Source organism: Fomitiporia mediterranea (assembly GCF_000271605.1).
Source record: "Fomitiporia mediterranea MF3/22 unplaced genomic scaffold FOMMEscaffold_12, whole genome shotgun sequence".
NCBI lineage: Eukaryota > Fungi > Basidiomycota > Agaricomycetes > Hymenochaetales > Hymenochaetaceae > Fomitiporia > Fomitiporia mediterranea.
The window spans coordinates 29,432-48,614 of record NW_006760397.1 but is presented as its reverse complement, the minus strand read 5'-3'; the positions used below and the strand labels follow the sequence as shown (position 1 = coordinate 48,614).

Genomic DNA, 19,183 nt, shown 5'->3' with positions numbered 1-19,183 from the left:
TTTAGATCTTCCCCTTTCTGTCCTGAAAACTTTGACAGTTTCAAATTGATTTTCCTTGTTCCCTCCATATTACTCTCTTTCTAGTTACTAGATTCTGAATTTAGTGTATAAGAGTCTAATAAACTTGACTCTAAACTAGTACTACTTTAATAGGTCTGATACAACCAACTATAATAATCTAATGTTAGTATTCCTTCTACTATAAAGGTATCTAGTAACATAGACTGTTTAATTTCTTTAACTGTCTAACCTTCCTAAGTAATAACTTCTGACTAACCTTAGAAGCTTCTAAAGGATTCTGGTAGACTATCTGGATGTTGTGTTTTAATTCTACTATAGTTTTGAAATGTTTGGATTCCTCCCTGTATTATGTTAATAAGCTCTTCTTCTTCAGCTGAAGAACCTAATAGTTCACTTTCTTGATTTTCTTAGACTGTGTCTTCCTAAGTAAAATGTTCTTGTCTCTAAAGGTATTAAGTATTAGAAGTACTTCCTTCTCTTCTGTCACTTTATTGTTCCTCTCTACTAATATTTTGTAATATAGTAGTTAGGTTGAATTATAATTATACTAACCTATTTAGGAATACTTGTACTATTCCTGATTCAACTTGTACTTCTTGTACTCTGTTAGTAAGGTCCTGTATTTTGTCCAAGATTTTCTATAGCTTTGTATGAATGTTAAAAATATTCAAACTCTGTGTATCTAGATCTGATTATATTTCTTCTAACTTTTCTCCTTATTGTTCTGATTGTATAAGACTATACAAGTATGTGATTTCCCTTTGTATAGTTCTATAATATAAGTCTTAACTTTGAGTAGACCTAATTATTCTGTTAAGACCTAAGAATTGTTGTATCCAGGTCTTTGTCCTTATAACTTAAAGGCTATAATAGGTCCCTAATTTGTTTGAATAAGAGTAGTTAGAGTGTGAACTTGTTCTTTAAGCCAATCTTGTACTGTTCCCTAATTGACTCTTCCTCCTACTCTAAGTATATATAACAAAGAGTGTTCCTACAAATAGTAGGAATATAAGAATAGCTGAGGGATTTGATAATAAAGAACTGTATAATAATAAGCTTCTGTCTGTACTTAGTACTAGTTATTGTATGTGTAATGTTCTAATCCTTTCCTTAATCTAATACAAAGCCACTTTTTATAGCTTGTTAACTTTGTTTAGTATAATATTACAAAAGTTACTTACTTTTACAATATCTGAGTATTCTTGTTCTAATACAAGTAATACACTGTGTAACAAATTATAATATTGTTATAATATGTATAAGTAGTCTGAGTATCCTTAGATTTGTTTAATCCAAATTTGTTGATTGATAGGAGTACCTACTATATAAGTAACAGTTGATACTACTCTTCCTTACTTGAAAGAGTCTAAGGGAATTTCCCTCTGTATCCAAAATAGTATTCCTTTAATACCTCCTAGTATTAATACTTGTTCCTGTGTATAAGCTACTAAGTAATTAAGAACTAGTAGCACTTCTTAATTAATCTTTCTTTTCTTACTATAAAAGAAAGTTACTTACCTTAACAACTGTTTTAAGTAGTAGAGTAATTTGTATACCTACTTTAAATGTTAATTATTAAAGTTAGTTAATATTATAAAGTAAGTATTAGAGTTTATATACTTGTATACTAGCTCTAGGTTTTAGTTCCTCTTAGTAGACTAGAGCTTTACTAGAATAGTAAAGATTTGTAACTAAGTTAGAGTTTTATCAAAGTATAAAATATACTCACTTTACTAGTCCTAATCCTTAGAAATAGTAACAGAATAGAGTATAAAGAGTAAGACTTGTAGACTTGTAGAGTAAGAGGGTAGAGGAGTCCTACTTTAGTCAAGCTGTAAGTATAGCCTAGTAAGTTAGTAGTAGAGTACTTCCAAGTACTAGATAACTTAAGTTGATAAAACTATCTTTTTAAGAGCTAAACTAGCCTTCTTATATACCTTTTACTAGAGTAATGTTACTCTAGTAACTTTAGTAACTCCTTTTACTGTTATTCTTATAAAGTAGAGCTAGCTAATCCTTTAGACTATATACTATACTGGTTTGTGTCTTCTATTAATCTTGTAACACTAGTTTGTATTTTCTTGTATTCTAGTTTAATCTTCTAATGACTCCTTTACTATATTGTTGTGTCTTTTATACTTCCTCTCATACTTCTAATAACTCCTTATGAGTCCTCCTAACTAGTTATACTGTGTAAGCTGTGTAATACTTTTCCTATAAAGTAAAGCTTTCTATTGTTCTATAGTCTTCTTATAACTCTGTCTGACTCAACCTGTACTTCCTGTACACTAGTTTGTAATACACTTTCTTATAAGGTAGAGTATTATGACTTCTAATAACTCTTTATGACTTCTGTAATATAAAAGGCTGTGCTTCTGTACTACCCCTAGAACTTACAACCAAAGTTCTAGACTGTCTTGTGTACACTCTAGAACTAACAACTAATGTTCTAGATCTTTCCCTAAGTCTTCTTTAATAGACTTAGTTTAGGAGACAATTATCCTTATTAACTTCTAGCCTTATCTTTGTACTTCTGTATTCAATCATAGAACTTACAACTAAAGTTCTAGATTGTCTCATGTATTCCTTATATTGTTCTCATATAGTCCTTATGTTTATAACTTTATTACTTTCCTATCTGTATAAGTAAAGTGTATAAAGGAGACTACTTTCTTATAGTCTCTCCTTAGAGCTCTCTGTTCCCTTTCCTTCACACTAGTACTAGTTCTCCTTAAGTATAAAGCTTCAGAGTACTAGCTCTGACTCTTTACTAGCTTTAATAGTCCTTTGTCTTTGTACAAAGAGTTCCTAGCTAGTTATATAATTTCTCTTATAAGTAAGTATAATATTTTCCTTTATCTCTTAAGGTTTTCTCCTAGTCTTTTCTATTGTACTTCTTACTCTAAACACTATACTCTTTCTAGATCCTCTCTCTATACAAGCATTCTAAATAACTTGTCTTTAGTTAAGGTTATTAAGTAATACTGTATTAGAGTATGTGTTTAACCTTAGAGAGATAAAGACCTTGTTTATAGGTTTTGTTACCTTTTCCTAACTAACTTAGTACTTACTCCTTCCTGTCCCCTCTCTCTACTAATAGATTGATTACCTATTAGTAATGATTAAAGGTTAATAATACTAAGCTAGAGTTCTTACTAAGTAGGACAATAAAGGTAGTCTAGTTAATCTGGCTAATCTCTAAACTTATAACTAATAGAGTTTTATATATAAACTACTTGGTTCCAAGTCTTGAGTTAGGCTTTCCAAACTTAGTTACTGTATTTTACAATTCCTAACAGTATAGTACTTTAAGGCTAAAATCTATTAATAGAATGCTTAATTAAAGGAAATTTTTGATTATGTAACAGTGTAAATCTGAGACTGTATAAAGCTACTTTTTGGACAAGCTACTACTTATTGTTTAAAATAAACATGTGATTCAAATAAACTATACTAACTACTTTTTGTACATTATGTTTAAAGAGTTTGAATGTGCTCAGAATCTAGATAGGACTCTTAAAAATGCTAGTAAATTTGTTTTCACTCATTCTAGAGACTTATCTCTTATTAATCTCTACTCTGTATTTATCTACTACTATTCTTAAGCTACATATTATTATAGATACAAGTACACTTATAGTAAAGGAGCTGACTCATAAGTGTTAAAGGAGATGTGTTCTTTAGGTTGATAGTACTCTTAAACTGTGAATATAGACTTACAGCCCTTAAACCAACTATATTCCTAAAGCTACCAGCTAGGATTTATGTTAGGAGAACAAGTAGAAATACAAGAAGAGTCAAAAAACTAAGGAACTACTATATCTATAAACTACTTTTTATAATAACTAAATAACAAGAGTAAAGTAAGGAATGAAACTTAAGAATAAGATTAAAGAAATAATAAGAACAAATATTATAAAGCTAACAGACACATTAGAGGCTAGGAAGAATTAACAGAGTGTTATGTATCAGAAAATATAAACTAAGAGACTATTACACAAAAGAGGCATAAGTTACTATATTAGGTAAGAAATAGATTGGCTGTATTGTAAAATGAGTACTCATTTCCTTACAGTCCTAACATTACCTCCCTCCTTAGGTTGTATGTCCTGGACACCTGAATTTAGAGGTTATTTTGTTTAAGTAAAGTGTTAAAGTCTTTAAAGGTTCCTTTTAGAATGTTCAGTTGTCTTAGAGTACTAGGATAGACTTTGTAAAAATCCCTAACAGTATCCTGAGTATAAGTAAGGTCATTTTCAGGTTGCCAAGTTGCTTCCTAGTATTCTACCCATTTGACAAGAAACTAAAGCTTTCCCTTATAGAGTTGAGAGTCAAGAATAGTCTCAGCTTTGTATTTGATCTTATCCTTTATAAGTTTTAGAGAAGGAGGAGGAGAGGCCTTCTAAATATTAAAGACTTGAGGAACATATAGTTTGAGCAGAATCTTATTAAACACTAAGTGAATCAACTATCCTTAAGGTAGTTTAAGCTTATATGTACTAGCTCCAACTTTTGAGTTAATCTTAAAAGGACTAAACCACTTGTTATCAAACTTTTTAATAAGTCTAGTAGTCTTTATGTTCCTTGAGTCTAAACACACTATATCTTCTAACTTGTACTGTATAGAGGGGCCTGAATGATAATTATAGTACTTCTTCATAACTTTAACAGTTTAGTCTAGACTTTTCTTTACAAGTTCCTAAACATCTTTAATATACTTAGCTTATTATTCAACTAAATATGTACTAGTTTTAGTCAAAACCAATCTAAAGCTCACAGAGTGTCTTCCAGAGTTGACATAGAATAGAGAGAACTTTGTAGTAGAGTGTTCTTAATTGTTATATACAAACTCAGTTATAGAAATCTATTCTGCCCAGTCTGACTGTTTATAGTTAACATACAAGTAAAGATACTGTTCTATCTCTTGATTAATATACTCAGTTTGACTATCAGTTTGAGAATAATATACTATAGAGGGATTCCCTTTAATATGAAGAGCTTTGTAAAGTTCTCTCATGAATTTAGTATTAAATTACAGTCCTTTATTATGTATAATCTTCCTAAGTAATCTATAGAGTCTAAAGACTTGATCCCTGTACAGTCTAGCCATTCCCTTAGCTATAACCTTTATAGTAGTAGGAAGAGTATGTATTTGCTTAGAGAAACAATCTACAATAACACAAATAGTGTTAAATCCCTTAGACTCAGACAATTCACTAATTAAATCAACAGATATTACCTACTAAGGTCTAGTAAGTGTATTATAAGGATGTAATGCCTTTTGTCTTATAGTGTGTAGGGATTTTGTTCTTTAGCATTTATTACAGTCTTAAACATACTTCTTAGTGTCTGTCCTCATTTGTAGCTACCAAAACTCTCTCTGAATCATTTCAAGCATCTTTCTATACTCTAAATGTCTTACAAGTAGGGAATCATAATATTCCTTCAGAACCATTAGTACAAGGTCTAATAGAACATATATCTTTAAATTCCTATACATATAGTCATTTCTAATAAGTATACTAGCTAGGTACTCCTCTCCTTTGTCTAATAATTCCTACTGAGTGTTTTAGATCTTTTACAGAATAACTTTACTATCTGTATACACTATTCCTCTTAACTAGGAGTCTTTAATAAAAGTAACATCTTTGTTATCATACTCTCTCTTATTAAATTAAGAACTTCTAGACAGTGTATCTGCTTTTACAAGTGTTTTTCCAGGTTTATATATTAAAACAAAGTTATAGTCTGCTAGTTCTGTTCTCTAGTAAGCCTGTCTATAGTTTAACTTGTAGAGAGTCTTAAAGTATGTCAAATTAGTATGGTTAAACTATACTTTAAAGGTTTGTCTTGCTCCTAACAAGTACTAGTGCTAGTTCTTAATAGCTTCAACAATAGTAAGCATTTCTTTATTATAGATCTTATAATTTTGCTCTACAGAGTTTAGAGACTAAGATCTGAATACTATAGGACACTATACACTATTTTACTTTTAAGAAAGGACTACTCTAAGTGTGTAGTTAAATGAATCAGCTTCTACTCTAAAGAGATTATACTCATTTAGAATTGTAAGGACAGACTGTAAGCTCAATTGTCTCTTAAGCTCTTCTATAGTCTCTCTTTACTTATTTCCCTAAGTAAATAGAACCTTCCTAGTTAGTTTAGTAAGTAGACAAGCTATTTTTCTATAGTCCTTAATGAATCTCTAATACTAGTTACAGAAACCAGTAAACTGTTGTAATTGCTTTAAGTTCTTTGGTTCTAACTATTCATTAATAGACTTTACTTTTTTCTAGTACATTTGAATCTCATTGTTCCTAATAATGTGTTCAAGATACTTAGTAGTAGATCTTTTGAATTCACACTTCTAGAGCTTAAGGAACAAGTGATTCTCTTATAGAATTGTAAAAACCCTTTAAACTAAGTGTTTATACTCTTTAATATCTTTAGAATAGATGAGAATATTGTCTAGATAGACAACAACTGATCCCTTATTAATTAATTCACTAAAGATATTGTTTACAAAGTCCTAGAATGTAGTAAGAGCATTTGTAAGACTAAAGAACATGACTGTAGGCTTAAACAATTCTAGTTTTGTTCTAAAAGCTGTCTTCCACTTATTACCCTCTCTAATTCAAATATTATAGTATTCCTAGTATATATTAAGCTTTGTAAAGTACTTAGAATCTTTGACCTTATTTAGAATCTCTTAAATTAAAGGTAGAGAGTACTTGTTCTTAATAGTACCTTTATTAAGCTTTCTGTAATCTTAGATTAGTCTTAAAGATCCATCCTCCTTCTTAATAAAGAAGAAAGGTAATACTATGAGAGACTTTGAATATTAAATCCTTTCTAAAGTCAGATTCTCAGAAATAAAATCCTTGAGTGTATCTTGTTCTCTAAGAGTTAGAGAGTACACTTTACAATCTGTAGTCTTAAAATCTGGCTTTAGATTAATAGTATAGTCCTAAGATTAATACTCTAGTAATTACTTAAAGGATTCTTTACTGAATACATTCTTGTATACTTTCAGATAATAAGGGATTATAAAAACTAGAGTAGGATTATTATCAGTTCTCCTTAGGTACTCTAGAACATTTGAATATGTCTCTAGTTCATTCAAGAACATAGAACAACTGTCTAAACATCTAGTAAAGGACACAATACCTTGTCCCTAATTAATCTCTAGATTATGCTTGTTTAACCAATCATATTCTAGAAAGATATTACTTAATACTAATATAGTGACTACTAGACAAATTGTCTCTGTATGTACTTTAACAGAGAGTTCCACTTTAACATATTCCTTTAGGAGACCTTTATTATTACTTGTACTATTAGTATTAAAGACTAGGAAGGGATTCTTATACAGATATATTATTAACTTGTTGTTCTTAATAAAACCTGTATCTATGTATAATCTAGTACACTCTGAATCAATTAGAGTATGTGTATTAATGAGTCTATAATCTGTTTTAATTGTTAAGAACATATCTAGTTACCTTCTAGTGTTAGAGTAAATGTACAAAGCTTCTCTAGGAGAAACTGAGCCTACAAGTCTATAAGGGATACTTAAAACTGTTCCTACACCTTTTACCTCTTTACAGACTTTAGAATTAATAGGTTCATCAAAGAAATAAGAGTCTTTACTGTCTAGAGTGTTATAATACAAACAATAATTGTCTATATTTGATTCAGATGTTTAGTATTAATTATTTACATAATAATAACTCTGTTCTAACTCTTTCTCAGACAATACAGTGTTTATACTTAAGGATTAACAAAAGACTCCTCTTCCTCAATCTGTTCCTCATCTGATTCTTTATCTATAAAGTCCCCTTCCTTTAATTTCTGTATTGTCTCTACAAAAGCAAACCTTTCCTTAGGTCCTATAACTCTAAGAATCATTCTAACTTTTTAATACTAAGAAGGACAAACTCTAGTAAAGTGACTAATCTCTTTACAAATGTAACAAGCTTAATTTTTCTTAGTTTTGTTAATTGAGATGTTTATTAGTTCTCTAGCTTCTAAGAATGTTTTTCTATTAGGAGTCAACCTGAAAGAATGTAAGATTGATTAAGAATTTGTCTGTACATTTAGAGCTTTAAAATGTGTAGTAAAATTGGATTGAGGAGAGTTGTAAGCCTTGTTAGGAAGATTAAAGTACAGACAGCTGTCAGATTGACTACTAGAGAGTCCTCTGTGTGTAAGAGTCTCTCTGAGTTAAGTTTCATTATTGTTAATCTGAATTACATACTTTTTCTATTCATTATAAGTACTTAAGACTAGTGATAGACACATTAACTAATGAAGTACTTTAGGATTAAGAGTATACTAAAGTAAATCAATTAATATAGAGTCATATACTTTACTACTCAGTCTAGCTTTAGTCTTAAGATTCTTAAACTGATAGAAAAAGACATTTATAGAGTGATTTCCTTGCTTGAGTTGTCTGAGCTTCTGAATAGCAGTTTCTTTCTTACTAGGGTTATTAAATGACTGCTCTAGTTACTCTATAAACTCTTAGAATAATTGTGTGTAAAGAATTTTGCCCTCAACATCTGTGTTTTAGGTAACTTAATTTTCTACCTATATAGTAACTGTCCCTTCCTTTAAATAAGAAAGTACAAAGAGTATCTTCTTTTTACTGTTATAGAAGGCTCTTTCATTAGTAAGGATATATAGTAAACATTCTCTTTTAAAGTTCTAATAATTCTTACCTCCTTTGTACTCTCTGAGAGTAGTAGTAATCTTTCTAAGGTTTCTAACAGGAGTATAGTGTATTACTACAGTAACAGCTTGACTAGTAGCCTTTGTAATTAATTGAGAGACTGAATTCATGTCTAAGTATATATATACACTTTACTAGAGCTGTACAGGCTTATAGGAGAGTGTAGGAGAGTTTCCTAAAGGATTTAACATTGTTCCTAAGGCTAGCTCTAATGAATTAACTTCTAAAGTACTGAATACTCTTTCAAATGCTTGAGCAAGCTCTAAAACGTTTAGGTCTTTGTTAGAGGCTAGTGTGAATGATTATAAACAATGTATAAGTTCTAGGAAACATTCCTTCAGCTAGTTTACTACCTAGGCAACTTTGATCTTTCAGTTTTAAACTCTTAAGCTACTTATATGTACTTTGTTCTAAACACAATCTAGTGACTCTTATCTAATAACACTAAATAACTGTAAGACAATGCTAGACTTTCAGACTGTAAGGTCCTTAAAGGTGTTACTACTTAAGAGAGGCTCTAATCAACTAGTAAACAAAGGCTAGAGACTGAGCTTTATAAGTAGTAAGTTAAAAAGTATTTAGAAAGAGTATAGCTATATAAATTGTAAAGACAACACACAAACTTGAAAGAGTGAAAGAGAGCAAAGGATAGTAACAATACAACCTTGAGAGTAGAGTATAAAATAATAGAAAATAAAGTAACAAATGAGTGAGGGACAATATAGAATTAATAGTAAATTAGTTTAATAGTTCTTTAAGAAAGTAAAAGGTATATTTATAAAGGGAGTAAGGAATACTCAAACAAGTAGTAGCTCAGTTTAAGTAAACCAATCAAGTGGTAGCTTAGATTAGGCAGATTTGGTGGATTTGGCAGATTTGGCAGATTGAGTAGGAGGAGTAACTAAGTAGTAGCTTGAGTCAGGGAAAGTTGAGTAACAGTTCTAACTATATACAGGAAATGAATCAAACAGTAGTTTAGACTCAAAGGAGAGTAGGATTGGATAAAGAGGATAGTTGAGTAGTAGCTTGGACTAGAAGGATATTAATTGAGTAGTAGCTTAGACTAAGAGTAGTATTAAGGTAGAGATAAGTTTTTTAACTCTTATGTTAGAGGAGATGTGTTCTCTAGGTTGATAACACTCTCAAACTGTGAATGTAGACCTGTAGCCCTTAAACCAACTATATTTCCAAAGCTACTAGCTAGGATTTATACTAGGAGAATAAGTAGGAATATGAGAAGAGTCAAAAAACTAAGGAACTACTGTATCTACAGACTACTTTTTATAATAACTAAATAACAAGAGTAAAGTGAGGAATGAAACTTAAGAATAAGATTAAAGAAATAATAAGAACAAATATTGTAAAGCCAACAGGCACATTAGAGGCTAGGAAGAATTAACAGAGTGTTGTGTATTAGAGAATATAAGCTAAGAGGCTATTATACAAAAGAGGTGCAAGTTACCATATTGGGTGAGAAATGGATTGGCTGTGTTGTGAAATGAGTACTCATTTCCTTACAGTCCTAACAATAAGAAAGTACTAAGAGTAAAGAAGTAAAAGCTCTAGAAATTGAGTAAGTAATTAAGTACTACAGTTGTACTACACACTTAACAGTAGGTTGTATACACTTATAGAGACAAGTTAGAGATCTTGAACTTTGTAGAAGGACCTGACAAGACTTTTAGTTAAGAAATATAAATGTATTAGAGTAGTTTATATTCAAAATTGAGCTTAGAACAAATAAAACAAGTAGAGTACTTATATTAAAATCTCTCTATTTGTTCTGAACTCAATTTTGAACATATTTACATGAAACTTGTTGTAAACTACTCTAATACATTTATATTTAATTTAAGAATACAGTTTGAGGCTGAAAAAACTTTATTAACTGTGAGGGAAACTAGAGTAAAATAGTCAGTTTTATACATTTTAGCCCTCTCTCAATAAAACAGAATAAGTAATCTATTCATAGTAAATTTAGTATGTAAATTAATCATTAATGTATCTGACTAGAATAAACAGTTTTCTAAGTCTATATGTTCAGATTTAAGACTAGGAAAATTTATACAAGGAAAAACAGCTAAAATCTATGTATTTCAGTTTTCACAAGACAAGAAAAAGAGATAATTAAAAACTAATTTGATAAATATATTCTACTATTAGAAACATGAATTTAGCAACTTATTTGAAGTAACTCTATCAAGATTTGAGTGAGTTATAGTACTTTTTCTGTATTTTGCAACTTTGTAAAAAAAAATCATGTAAACTATACTACAGCCAATATTTTTGCAAACAGCTGTAAATGACTCAGAATAACTGAGTATTTGTTGAGATATAATATTTTTTGTGTTTTAATGTTTTCACTGACAAAAATCATGTGTTTCACACATGTGACAACCTTTTTGAAAAAGGCTGTAATTGAGCATTCTATCAATAGATCTTAGCCTCAAAGTACTATACTTAATGCCTACTAGTATTTATACTTAATGTTACCCTAATTTCCTACCTACTACTATAGTGGACTCAAATTTTCATGTGTATTAACAAGTTATACTAGTCTACAAGTATGCTTATAGACAAGTTCTACTGTATTTAGAAGAGACAGGGAATGGGAATGAGAGGGGTTCAGAGAAGTAGGAACAATTATTAAATATTTTCAAAAACTGGGTCACACAAAGCTTCTTTAGCACTCAGTCTCTCATTAGAATCAAGCACTAAGAATGACTATATTAGCCTGATGAATGCAGAAACTTCCTCAGCACCATTATTCAAGATACTGGATTCGTTTATTTTGGACACAATAGACTCAAACCCAGTACTTTCCAAAGTCGCAGTTGTGCACTTCAACACATCTAAATGTGGGACAATTAATAGAGCATGTCATTGAGTGTCAAAGTGGAGTAACACACCTTTGAGACTGAGTTGCTTCCTTTGACCTTTGTATTGCTTCAATACAGATTCATTATGTTCTTGACCAGTGTGCAGAGTCATCTGTGCAAGATGGACAATATCACAAGATAGACTGTCAGTAGCTTTGGGTGTGAAAAGCTATGTGCCCATTGCAAACTCGTACATCTTAAGAGGCTTACTTAGTATAACATCTCAGAGCTGGTTAGCAGGAGGAGAGATCAGTACCATGCATCCAAGGCTCCAAATATCAACAGTAGGATCCTATTCAAGGCTAAGAATGACTTCTAGGGCACGTAGAGCATATGGCTGAATGATATTGCTTAGATGCTCGTCTTGCACATGGGCTAAACATCTAGCCTTAGTGGACTATTCTCAGGTGCCATTACATTTTCGCACTGTGCCCTAAGTCTGTAATGACCCAATGAAATCTAGTGTCTTGGTTCGAAGGCAAGTCAAACAAAAGAGGACAGGCGACAACTGGATGAAATGGAAGCTCGTCTGGCAGCACTGTCTTTGGGAACTCGTAAAGTGTGGGCGGTCGTTCTATGAGCTCATGCATGACGACCGTATCTATATCAGACAGCAAGAGAAGAAGGTTTCCAGGTTTTAAGTCTACTCAGATGGTCAAGTCAGTTATTAAGAGCAGCCGAGACTGTGCGAGACGTACCGGAATGAACTACCTTACATTCATTGTGCAGATATTTGAGACCTTTCAAAACGTGCTTTGTAAGACGTAAAATAAACTTCAGTGGGAGTCGCTGGTCTGGTAGCTCCTTTAGCAGATTTGGGACGCTATAGCTGGAAACGTCTGTGACGAAACAAATATGACGACCGGCAAAACTTTCAAATTCGAATTCATGGAGAAGATGGACTATGTGTTGATACCCATGGTGAGAAGGAGCTGCACTCGAGACCTTTCGAAGAATATCACGTTCCTTAAGCCGTCCTGCTTCTATTTCCCTTGACGCATGCGATGACAGGATTTTAAGGGCAACAAAACGATCGTCTCTTAATTTATCCTCGTCAGTAGGTTATGAAGAAGGATAATTTCTAGCACGCACTTGCAGTCCCTTGTTAGCCATACGCTCGAAAAGCCACCCCAACCGAGCTTCTTTGTAATGACGAATCGTTCCTCGTCAAAGGTTTCTCCAAGTCGTACTGGATAGAATCCACCGCACTCATCAACGGATGACGCACGGTTCTCTTCTGGCCACTTTAGCTCTTTCAGATCTTGGCTAACTTGATATGTAGGCCGAGAAGCAGGAGAATTGGCAGACGTTCTTGGAATAGTGTTACTGAAGGGGCGCAAAGAGGTCTTTAGATAGTTAGGTGTGAGTCTACAGATATTGAGAACATTGGCAATTCTTCTGGCGTTGAGAAAGGGCGATAAGGTAGGTCGAAGGAGTGTAGGAGGACAGTAGAACATGGCGTGCAGTCAGAACGCGAGCGGCTCGGGCTGAGTTAGTTGTGTAAAAAAGGCGAGCACCGTTCCAAGTGCACTGTCGATGCCATACTAAATTTGCATGTTCTGGATTCTCCAATGTTGTTATACTCGACACCTTTGAACTCTTCCCCACAACAAGCACGTGATCTGAAGTGTTTCAAAGTCGATACATGTATATGCAGTGATTAGAGCCAGGATATTAAATGATAACTACACTATAAAATGCGTGTGTTCAAGTGTTTAACTATCGTCCTAACCACCCAAGCAACTTCGCCTTGAACCCTGCCCGCTCTTGCTCTGCTTTCTTCCGTGCTCTACGAGTACGGTTGTTCATAACCTCTGCCGGTGCAGCGCGGGCACCGTCTTGGGAGGCGTTCATCGATTGTGTTGATGGTGATAAACTCTGTTGTGGTGTCGCTTGCGATATTCTTTCTGAGGACTCGGGTTCCTGCAAAACTGACGCGTCTTTTGAGAATGGCGTTGGTGAATGTTGAGAGGAAGAGGGTTTTGAATTCTCGGAAATCGTTCTTTCAGTTTTCTCGTCTGACGATGTGGTGGTTGCTTCTGATCGCACGTCGGAACTGGTAAGGAATTGACGAGCGTTGCGAGTTTCTTCTGCCTCTGTTACTGGCACATTTGGTTCGAAAGATGTTGAAACTCCACCTGCTCGGCTAGTTGAGCCCTCTGCATTTTCTACCGGTGTCGCGTCGATGTCTGAGACTGCTGTAGTGCCCTCGACAGATCCTAGACTTGCACTTGCTTCCCAGTCTAAGACGACTTGCCGACCATCACGCTCCACCAAGCCGTGGTCAGGTTCGTCGTTGTTCTTCAAGCGTAACCTGGCACTAACAAGCGCATCTCGCATCGAGTTCGTCGCGAGACGAACTGTCTCCGCCTGCTGCCTCTGTCTTTCCGTTAGTTCCTCCAGATTATCCACGACCTTCCCACCAAGCACTATTTGACCTTCTTCGTCCGAATACGGTGAGAACAGATAGTGCGGATAAAATCCACCCCATCGGGCAAACGCACGAGCTGAATGAATTCTATGCTCTCTCGTTTGCCAAGTTCTCAATACGTCGCGTGCTATAGGCTCGATTGTGAAGCCATCGTTAAGCATCTCGATGCGCACTTCGCATAGGTCTACGCTGTCGGGAGGAGTGCCTTCCTTCCAACCGTTCGTATTAGTCTCTGCTAAAATCTTCTCTACTACACTTGAAGCGACATTCTCCATTTGCCTGTCTTGATCGGTCACAGTGACCAGTTCCGCGGATCCAGTGTCCGCAGGACGTAAGAAAGGCTGGATATCCTCTAGGCCAACACCACCGTTAAGGTCCTTCTTATCGTCCCAGTCTGTTGGTGCCGGTACCATTATCCTCCCCGATTGCTTACCCTGCAAAACGTGGTCGAGACGTTTTGCGCTATCCTGATCCCGGAAGATGACAAATAAAGTTTTTACGTATGCATTTGGCGAATCTTTATCCTACATCCTGGATTAGAGAAAATTGGGATTGAAGATGTAAATCTAATGCAGGCCGTACCCGTAGAATCTTAAATTCTCGTACACTTCCGAACCGTCGTTCCAATTCACGTATAAGGGAAAGGATACCCGGAAAGTTGAGCAGTCTTACTTCCGGAAGGATATATACGCAGGGAAAACGATTGGCACGTTGTTCTGCCTGTTGACCTTGGGTTGCTCGAGTAAGAGACTGCTCGTCCAACTCCTCTCGCGCCTCTTCCCCAAAAATATCGGATAGAGGAGAGTGGGACCTAGCTCCATTAGTAGCAGAGTCCGCAGTGGTGGCACGCTTGTCGTTAACGTCATCTTGCAGCAACCGTCCTAATGGAGGGGGAGGACCAGCAACATCAGCTGCTGGGTTCGACTGGACCGTCGCAATACATCGAAAGCCAGGTGGACGGTATGCTTTTTGACGAGGACGAGAAATAGAACGAAGGAGGAGCAGGTCACGACAGACCCATCTTGCGTTCATCGTCGTCGACAACAGCAGGGAAAATTCACGAAATATTCTGAATAAACTCTGCGAGTCACGTGCATCCCTAGTTCACGCCGCAGTTCTTAACTTTTCTCTCGCATGATTGAAATATCTTCCCTAGGCCTGTCCGCAGCATACTTACCATCTACGAGCACAGTCCTCGTATCAGTGGCGCATAACGTAGACCTGGTGTATGGATGATTGCACAGCTGTTCGTCCAAAGTTCCAAACACCGAACTGCACAAAAGAAAATGGCGCCCGGCTATTTTGGTCCTTTATGCACCAATGCTAATGGCTTTAATTGTACAGTTCTCATTTGTCCTGTTCACTGCCCCTTCATGAAGCTTTTCGTTGTACGCGCGTCGTTCGATCACTTTTTATCCGATGTGATGAAGGCTGCGGGGTCTTACGACCTGATTCCCGACTGAAACGGATATGCATCAGTTCCTTCACATTGGCACATGAAGGAGGAATGCGACTTCTATTAATGCTTGCTGCGGACTCGGCGCTTGAGGAATCTGGATGAATGCCATGGCTTCCAATCATTCGCAGTCTAATCACTGCCTCCCCATAAGGCTTGTGGTCTTCTATGTCCTTGTTTAATACAGTGGGCCCGTCCAGACTCGAAATTAAATACTTCCATACGGGCGATTCAACATTTAGTATCTGCTTGACGCTGGAAGTCCTGCATTCACACGCATGATCACTATTTCAAAGAGGCTATACACAAACATCTTGCGACCATCGGCGATTACAGGTGTGTTCTGGTAACTTCGAACCTTTCTGAAGTCACTGCCCCGCTTTGTTTCCCATATCTAATTCCAATACACTGTTAAAGTCGTGCGAACGCGGCTATGCTTGACTACAGAATTTAGGACCCACTTAACGTAATCGGACACGAATCGTTGTCATGGCTGCATCCTACGCGTTTCTATCGCAAAATCATCCGCTCATCGCCTTAACAATGTCTCTGGGCCCACTTCCGTGAGCTCCACATTACTTTCAAAGACAGCAAGGCTATCCAACAAGCGCTAAGTGTTCCTGGTCTTCCCATGATCGATATGGATCATCAACGGGGCTGTTCCTGGCCTGTACATCGGTCAACCATGCATATCAAAGACTGTAAGGGATTCACGGCTCGAATCGGATGTGATCTACAGGCCGGACTGATCGCATATAAAAGGGCTTTGAATGTATCCCAGCCTTCATCTTGGACCATCCATTACCATGTCGTGGATACCTACTCTTCTGAAGAAAGAAAGGGCATCGCGGAAGTATATCGATCTCGTTAAGAGTGCGACGGATAAATATGCAAGCTGGGAGCCATCACTTCCCATCGTAGTAAGTTCCTGTCCAATACTTTCTTTTCACTAGCTCACACGCGCTTGCACGTATTTGCTTCCACTGTGACAGCCAGGAGACTACGGCTTGGTTGATAGGCGATCTGGCCAGTTCGAAAAACATGGGAATATCTACCAAGAAGAAGATATTAAGGACCTCACATTGAAATACCCGCCAGAGACAGGACCTGAGGTTGACGATTATCGGATACATTCTACGAATACAAGAACAGTAACCCTCGGTCCCGATGTACATGCGTAAGTACTGCTAGACTTGCGACGAAGGGATACATTTAACACACGACTATATTTCAGGACGTTTCTCGGTGCTGTCCAACCGGCGCTAGGCGGACAATGGCGATTCGGTAGACATCGTGGAGCGCTCCTCCTTATGTATAGACAGCGCATCACGAGAGTCCCTCACGAGCTTCTGGAACAATTGAGGATATCTGATTGGGTGAAAGGACGGCATATTGTGACACAGGTTCACAATTGCCCCGCTTATGCTCTCTACCTTTCTGACAGGAGTAAATATGAAATTCCTATAATCATACCACTAATATTGTGCTGATATTTTTTAAAATAGGCAGTGAGACTGTCAGTATCAGCCTTCGTGTAGATGTTCCTGTCCCGACTGTTCCGGGATTAACTGCCGGAGCTGGACTCACTGCATCATGGGTCGCAAAGGGTGTCACCGGAATTTTTCAGAGAGCCTCTAATTCCGAAGCCGTCTTTGCGCCATTATATCAGCTCAAGGAAGTCGGAAGACGTGCTGGAAGGAGGCAACAAGCTCCGGGTGCTAATGAAGATGAGACTGAGCTCACCGAAGAGTAAGTCAAACTAAGTCTAGTACTAGCACATGCATTGACCACCAGAGCAATGATTAGATGGCAACTGGTCGAAGCACCATGGAACTTTCTCGATGAGGACGGAGAAGAGGAGACAAGAGAGTTGCCGGTAAGCTTGACGTTGCTTTCTTAATGATCTCCCTTTTATACGTGATGCATTTTCTCACAGAATCAGTCCGATGATGAATGAATGCTATAATTTAGAGGACCGCCACATTTCACTTGAAATTATCTCTTGGACTCGTTGATTACGTTCTCTTTGGTAGATTGATAGAATAGAAGCCAACTGTCTTTCTATCGCCTTGAAGCTTGTATCGACATATATTTAATAGACTTACCATTAGTGTTACAGCGGAAATCAGTAGAGTAGAATTTCTGGCTTTGTAAGATGTATTATGTATATGAATTGGAATCGAACTGAGACCTGCGGTCTACACGAGCAAACCCTAACGGTTCGTAACACTTCGCAGTGTCCGTCCTTCCTGCCCGGCTCTTCACAGACAAGAAGTTCCATATAGCCTCCATACTACCTTACCAGTTATGCATAGCTAAGTTGCTTCCTTGTTTCGTTCGCTGCCTCTGCGAAGTTTTCCTTTGCGTGCTCTGTGTTAAATCACCTTTTACCCCCTTCCTCCAGCTCCACCAGAGCGGATAATCATCAGTTCCTTCACATTAGCACATGAAAGATGAATAAGGTGTCTATCTGGACTTATGTGGACACAGTACATGAGGTGATGTGGGCGCGTTCCATGACTTCCAGCCATCAGCTGACAGTTGAAGTCTTCTACGGATCGATGAAGCTTGGGGCCTGCTATTTCCTTACTTAATACAATGTGTCTATCCATCGAGACTCGCCGAATAAAAACTTCCGAATAAGCAGAACGAAGGCAATTTTGTGCATCCGACAGTATGAGATGTTTAGGCAGGTTTCAGTGCTTCTGCTATTAATATTATCTAAGCTTCGAGTGGACGGAAGTTATACAGTAAGTGACAAAAACCGCACAGGGCTATTACTGTTATCTTCTACAGCTATGCACATAGAACAAGTTATTTCTTTGAGACAAAAGCCACAGATGTGGTGCTAGCTGGCTGAGAGGGGAGATGCACAAGTTTAAAACGTGCACGTGTGGGAAATCGGATAAGTATCTCGCATGATGACGTAGTCAAACCATGACGCACGCTTTGCCTCTATGTCATTGTCAATACTAGTATGCAACCTGGACAGCAATGTACCATCCGCATTCCGACTACTGTAGCCATCACTGCGGACCAGATTCGTGATGACTTATTATCAAACGTTGCTTGGGGCGGTGTCCATCCCGTGTATGTGTAACGGGTTTGTTATAAAATCGATGCGCCGCACTTAAGCCCTGATTACTGACCCCATAACAAGGCTAAACTAGGTGTCCTTTCCCTATCTGATTACTTCACACATAATGCTATGCTTGATTCTACAGGATCCAGGGTCCATTTAACGTATTCGGATACGTGTTGCTGTTTAGGAAGATCACACTTCTCTGCTACCCGAAAACCACCCGCACATCACCCCAACAACACGCTTTAGTCCACTGGCATGAGCTATGTGCTGCTTTCTGCATCGAGTTTCCTAATAAAAGACAGAAAAGGCTATCCACAGAAGTATGTGTATTACAGGTTATCGATTGAAGTTGATTCTTCACGAACGCACTCCAGAAAGCAAAGCACTATGTTGTTCCTAGTCTTCCCATGAATCCGGATCATAAGTCTAGGCTGTTACCGTATTGCATATGCAGCAAGTACGTGTTACGTGTACTGTCAAGCTTGCATGATATGAGATTAATAAATTTATGCACTGTGTTGCTGTACCTCGGGCGATACAGTCTATATATAATCACTATACAATGCCACTCTGCCTTCTG

The 19,183-nt window shown here is 36.5% G+C and overlaps 3 protein-coding genes across 3 annotated transcripts; 1 reads left to right on the top strand and 2 right to left on the bottom strand.

Annotated features, from left to right (window-relative positions):
• Window positions 1-11,923: 11,923 nt before the first annotated feature.
• FOMMEDRAFT_160410 (kinase-like protein) lies at window positions 11,924-13,088 on the bottom strand (the record flags this gene model as incomplete). Its single annotated transcript, XM_007270162.1, has 4 exons — window positions 11,924-12,006; window positions 12,059-12,274; window positions 12,330-12,670; window positions 12,724-13,088. 4 exons carry the CDS (start codon window positions 13,086-13,088, stop codon window positions 11,924-11,926), a joined length of 1,005 nt encoding a protein of 334 aa, XP_007270224.1.
• Window positions 13,089-13,309: 221 nt separating this feature from the next.
• Window positions 13,310-15,094, bottom strand: FOMMEDRAFT_170411 (uncharacterized protein; the record flags this gene model as incomplete). The annotated part of the gene is made up of 2 exons (XM_007270161.1): window positions 13,310-14,586; window positions 14,645-15,094. 2 exons carry the CDS (start codon window positions 15,092-15,094, stop codon window positions 13,351-13,353), a joined length of 1,686 nt encoding a protein of 561 aa, XP_007270223.1. The 3' UTR covers window positions 13,310-13,350.
• A 1,230-nt stretch (window positions 15,095-16,324) lies between these two features.
• FOMMEDRAFT_170410 (uncharacterized protein) lies at window positions 16,325-17,527 on the top strand (the record flags this gene model as incomplete). Its single annotated transcript, XM_007270160.1, has 6 exons — window positions 16,325-16,438; window positions 16,511-16,695; window positions 16,753-16,964; window positions 17,024-17,267; window positions 17,325-17,394; window positions 17,455-17,527. 6 exons carry the CDS (start codon window positions 16,325-16,327, stop codon window positions 17,473-17,475), a joined length of 846 nt encoding a protein of 281 aa, XP_007270222.1. The 3' UTR covers window positions 17,476-17,527.
• Between the last annotated feature and the right edge of the window lie 1,656 nt (window positions 17,528-19,183).